Raw genomic sequence first — 6,037 nt, 5'->3', positions numbered from 1 at the left:
GGAGTAATCTAACAAGAGGATATAAGATAAGCCTTGTAAACATTTATTCACTCAACATAACAGCATCTAGATATACAAAGCAAATATAGATGGATGTAAAGGAAGAGACTGACAGTAATACTGTCAGAGTAGGGGACTTTAAAAGCCCAGTGACATCAATGGATAAATCTTCCAGACAGAGAATCAACAAGGAAGCAGCAGCCTTAAATGACACACTACAGCAGATGGATTTAATCGACATTTTCAGACCATTTTATCCCAAGGCAGCAGAATATACATTCTTTCAAGTGCACATGGAACATTTTATTTGTAGAAGACATGATACTGTATATATAGAACCCTAAAGTCTCCACCAGAAAACTACTAGGGCTGATAAATAAATTCAGTAAAGTAGCAGGGTACAAAGTAAATACCCAGAAATTAGTTGCCTTTGTATACACCAATAATGAACTATCAGAAGAGGAAATGAAGCAAACAATTCCATTTACAATGCTTCAAAAAATGCCTTGGAATAAATTTAACCAAGAATCTAAAACTCTTGCACTCAGAAAACTATAAGTCACCGAGTAACTGAAAAAGATCCAAATAACCGAAAGCATATGCCATATTTATGGACGGGAAGAAATAGCATCCTTTAAATGTCCATACTACCCAAAGCAATCTATAGATTCTAGGCAATTTCTATCAAAACACCAATGTTGTATTTCATAGAACTAGAATAAATATCACCCAAATGTATGTGAAACCAGAAAAGAACCTGAATAGCTGCAGTAATATTGAGAAAAAAGGATGGAGGAATCACACTACATAATATCAAAATATAGTACAAGGCCATAATAATCCAAACAGCATGGTACTGGTATGAAAACAGACATATAGATCAAAGGAACAGAATAGAGGGCCCAGAAATAAACCCATGCCTTTATGGTCAATTAATATCTGGGAAAGGAGGCAAGAACATACAATGGAATCATGACACATAGTCTATTAAAAAATGGTGTTGGGAAAATTAAACAGATAAGTGCAAAAAAGTATAGTCCACCTCCTTGCACTATACACAATACACACAAAATGGATTAAAGAATTAAATGTCAAACTCAAAACCTTAAAAATCAGGCGCGTATGGCGGCGATACAGTTTGCTACTAAAGTTCGGTCTCGGTGGCCCTTCGCGAGCCATGGAGAGTGACTTTTATTTGCCTTACTACGTGGGTCACAACGGCAAGTTCGGCCACGAATTCCTGGAAGTTGAGTTCCGACCAGATGGGAAATTGCGATATGCCAACAACAGCAATTATAAAAATGATGTCATGATCAGAAAAGAGGCTTACGTACATAAAAGTGTGATGGAGGAACTGAAGAGAATAATTGATGACAGTGAAATTACCAAAGAGGATGACGCTTTGTGGCCTCCTCCTGACCGAGTGGGCCAGCAGGAGCTTGAAATTGTCATTGGAGATGAACACATTTCTTTCACAACATCAAAAATTGGTTCCCTTGTTGATGTCAATCAATCCAAGGACCCAGAAGGCTTATGAGTATTTTATTATCTTGTCCAGGACCTGAAGTGTTTGGTCTTCAGTCTTATTGGATTACACTTCAAGATTAAACCAATCTAGGTTGAATGCTGGTGTGGACCCAAGGGGGGTGGGTGGAGCTGTTTTTTTTCATTACCATTGTCAGGACATTTTTTGAGTATATGAAGCCAATATTTTTTATAAACTATAAATGATGTCTCTAATAAATATGTAACAAAAAGCAATTAAAAAACCTAAAAAAATCATAGAAGAAAACATAGGAAGTAAAATCTCAGACATTTCTCACAGCAATACTTTTTTCTGATATATCTCCTGGGCAAGGGAGACCATAAAAAAATAGACTAATGGAACTACATCAAACCAAAAAGTTTTTACATAGCAAAGGAAACCATCAGCTACATGAAAACACAACACGCCAAATGGGAGAATATATTTGCTGATACATCTGTTAAAGAGTTAATATCCAAAATCTATAAAGAACTTAACAAAACTCAACGCTAAAACAAAATCCAATTTAAAAATATGCAAAGGACATGAATAGACACCTATCCAAAGAGGACATAGGGATGGCTAACAAACACATGAAAAGATGCTCAAGGTCATTAATCATCAGAGAAATGCAAATTAAAATCACAACGAAATATCACCTCACACCTGTCAGAATGGCTATCTTCAATAAATCAACAGCAACTGTTGGCAGGAATGTGAAGAAGCCAACACTGGCTGGTGTGGCTCAGTGGATTGAGCACTGGCCTGCAAACCAAAGGGTCGCCGGTTTGATTCCCAGTTAGGGCACATGCCTGGGTTGTGGACCAGGTCCCCAGTGGGGAGCATGCAAGAGGTAACCTCAAATTGATGTCTCTCTCTCTCTCTTCTCTCCCTTCCCCTCTGTCTGAAAACTAAATAAATAAAATCTTTTTTTCTTTTTTTAAAAGATTTTATTTATTTATTTTTAGAGAGGGAAGGGAGGGAGAAAGAGAGAGAGAGAGAAACATCAATGTGTGGTTGCTCAGGGTCATGGGCTGCAACCTAGGTATGTACCCTGACTGGGAATCGAACCTGTGACACTTTGGTTCACAGCCCACGCTCAATCCACTGAGCTACACCAGCCAGGGCTAAATAAATAAAATCTTTAAAAAAAAAGAAAGAATGTGAAGAAAGGGAACCCTCATGCACTGTTGGTGGGAATGCAGATTGGTACAGCCACTGTGGAAAGCAGTATGGAGTTAACCCCAGATATTAAAAATGGAACTGACTTATGACCCAGCTATTTCACTTCTGAGTATGTATCCAAAGAAACTCAAAACACTAATTCAAAAGACTACATGCATACCTATGTTCATTGCAGCATTATTACAATAGCCAAGATTTGGAAGCAACCCAAGTGCCCATCAGTAGATGACTGGGTAAAACAACTATGGTACATTTACACAACTGAATACTACTCAGCTGTTAAAAAAAAAAAAGAGGAAAATTTTACCTTCTGCTTGCTACAACATGGGTGGACCTGAGGAATGTTATGCTAAGTCAAATAAGGCAGCTAGAGAAAGACAAATACTATACTATCTCACTTATATGTGAAATCTAATGAACAAAATAAACAAAAGAGAAACAAACTCATAGCTGTCAGAGGAAAGGGGTTAGGGGTTTCGGGCTGAAAAATGTGAAGGGATTAAGCCAAAAAAATGTATGGAAGTTTACAAATTAATTGCTAATATTTTTTAACAGTTCTGAAAAACATCCTGGAAATTCATAAGTCACCACTCCATCCTAACAACAAGTAAAATGCTGAGCAGACTGGCAAATCAACATTTCTTCTTGGGCTCATATGAGATGAGAGAGAGCTCTTCTCGGGTAGCTCAGTAGGTTAGAACATTGTCCAGGTATGCCAGGGTTTGGGGGCTGGTTAGGTCACAAATGAGAATCAACCAATGAGAATCAAGCAAATGAGTGAAAAAACAAATCGATGTCCCCTCACTCTTCCTCCCTTCCTCCTTTTCTCTCCCTGTAAAATGAAAAAAGAAAAACAGAAAAGAAAAGAGATGGAGTATACAGGGCCAACTGCGGCTTACAAGAGCAGGGACAAGCAGAAACCACTGCAGGACCCAGAGCTGGGATAGAAAATTCATCAATTAGATGAATTGCAGACAACTCGGAGTCATCTCAAAGTAGACACCTCTGAGAGTAAAAAGTTCCTGGAAACCCAATCATGGTGGGGGTGGGAGACACAATATTGTAAGATTTACCAACAGGAGATTCCCATAATAAGTGTCTGAGAAAATTCCCCTCCGGCTTCTGGAGGGAGGAAGGGAGAAGGAACCATTTTGAAATATGCTAGAGGTGCTACTCTTCTTGACAAGACCTGCCCTCAAGGGGAAACTAATTAACCAAATCCTAATCTGCTGGGTTATTATTAGAGTCTAACTGATTTTGGGAAGCAAAATATTCAACTCTGTCTCTAGCATCTCTTCCAACCTAAGGGGGGCAGGGAGAAAACCTGAAACACTTGTGAAGTGCACAGTCCAGAGGCATAGGCTCAGTAAAAGACTGAGACCTAACCATAGAACCATAGAATGCTTCCACTCCCCCAAACCTCACCACTACATCACTGAATTACCACAGTTCATTATGGTACATTATGTTTGGCTATCAAGAAAAAAAAATTACAGAGTGATGGCTCCAAGACAGCAGTACAGGAGACCCTGGAAATCCATCCTCCTACAAAGATCAATGGCAAGACAGCTCTCCATAACAGAAACAGCTCTGAGAGTACACATATGCCACTGAAGAAACTTCAGCAGCACATCAGAACAGAAAAACTGGACAGTAACCACACAAAAAGAGAAGGAAGACCACTCATGCACCTCCTACCCCATGTATCACCCCCTCCCCCCACTGCTCAGCCCCATATTGCTCAGCACTGAGAGGGAACTCTCCAGCTAACAAGAGTCCCCCTTGCTGAGAAAGAACAGTTTGAAAGACAAAGTCAAAAAAGAATATAACAAGGTCTCCTTAATATACAAGAAAATGCTCAGTTCAACTCAGATGCAGCAGCTATCAAAGTGGCCAGCACCAACTATATTTAAATCAATATAATCACCACAAATGTGTCAAAATTTTAAATTACTTATAAAGAGACACAATGATTTCCACAAAAGCTGTTAGACTTGGTTAGAATGATGGGTTAGCAGAATGAGTAAAACCTCTTTAAATTTCTGATGTTTGAATCAACGCCAGAGCTATCAATAAAAATAGTGGTGAAGCAGAAAGCATATGCAAAGTTATATTTCTTTTTGGCTTAAAAGAACTTGTATTTATTTTCTTATAGTTCTAGGGGTCAGGAGTCTAAAATGGATGGGCAGGGCTTTATTCCTTCTGGAGCCTCTAGAGGAGAATCCATTTCTTTGTCTTTTCCATTTTTTAGAGGTCACCTGCATCCTGCTGTGGTTCTTTCATTCTCAGATAAACCTCTCTCTCACCTCTGTCTTCTGTCACATCTTCTCATCCTCTTGCCTTCCACTTTCACTCATAAGAACCCTTTGTGTTTACTCTGGCCTTGCCTGGAGAATCCAAGAGATCTCCCATTTCTCATTCCTTAGAAGTTATATTTATTGACACATAAAACCAGTAAAAATAACCATGATAAGGAACTACTTAAATTCATGATTAAAAGTAAAGAAAATAAATGGGCTGTCTTACATTTAAAGTGTGTGGATCAGTGATCAGAAAATGTGAGTGGATTAAGTGCTCTCACTCAGAGGCAGGTAATTTCATATTGTCAAGCAACCAACACTTAGAAATATAATGTTTATAACTGTAAAACAAATGAGTAAGAAATATGTGACTAGATAGACAAAACTAGGTCTCAGGAATGAGAAAGGATGCTGGCCTGGAACATATTGGAAAATGCAATGAGTCAAGAAAATGGAATAACTGGTACACAATCTATAAAAGAGGAGAAAAGGCCTTTTTTTGTATGATTATTCACCTGGAGAATTCAAGAGAGTGTGGTGAAAAGCACACTAAGTCACTGGACCCACATGAGTTACCTGAGCTGGTGTGCTCACCACCTTCCACACTGTAGAGCACAGCCTAACCACCATACTTAGAGCACAACTGGCTGCACAGTAGGACTCAAAAAATACCTCTTGAAACCTAAATAAAGCCACTACTTTATGTAATAAGGAGTGATCCACTATGAAGATGTAATAATTCTGAACCCAAGTGCACCTCAAATTACACATATGCCTTAAAATAGAGCAAAAGTGGACAGAACCACCAGATAACACAGATACCTCCCCACTGGCAGTGGAGATCTTTGCAGGCACCTGTCACAGTACATGAGAGAACATGCTTCAACATGCTTCCTAACTGGGAAGGCTAGAAGGGGAGACAGGCAGGTGAGTCCGCCACAGCCCAGGGCAGGTTTGCAGGACCCATCTCAGCAGGCTCCAGCCAGACTGGGAATTGACTGTGGGCTCAGAGGAGGAGGAGAATGAA

The 6,037-nt window shown here is 39.3% G+C and overlaps 1 protein-coding gene across 1 annotated transcript; it reads left to right on the top strand.

Moving 5' to 3' along the window:
• Window positions 1-1,177: 1,177 nt before the first annotated feature.
• Window positions 1,178-1,631, top strand: LOC123815281 (protein mago nashi homolog). Its single transcript, XM_045833536.1, has one exon. It carries the CDS (start codon window positions 1,178-1,180, stop codon window positions 1,535-1,537), a length of 360 nt encoding a protein of 119 aa, XP_045689492.1. The 3' UTR covers window positions 1,538-1,631.
• Window positions 1,632-6,037: the final 4,406 nt, after the last annotated feature.

The sequence above is a fragment of the Phyllostomus hastatus genome, unplaced genomic scaffold, assembly GCF_019186645.2.
Source record: "Phyllostomus hastatus isolate PE091 unplaced genomic scaffold, TTU_PhHast_1.1 phas_contig_17, whole genome shotgun sequence".
Lineage (NCBI taxonomy): Eukaryota > Metazoa > Chordata > Mammalia > Chiroptera > Phyllostomidae > Phyllostomus > Phyllostomus hastatus.
Note: the sequence above shows the minus strand (reverse complement) of the source record. Positions and strands in the feature narration are given on the sequence as shown.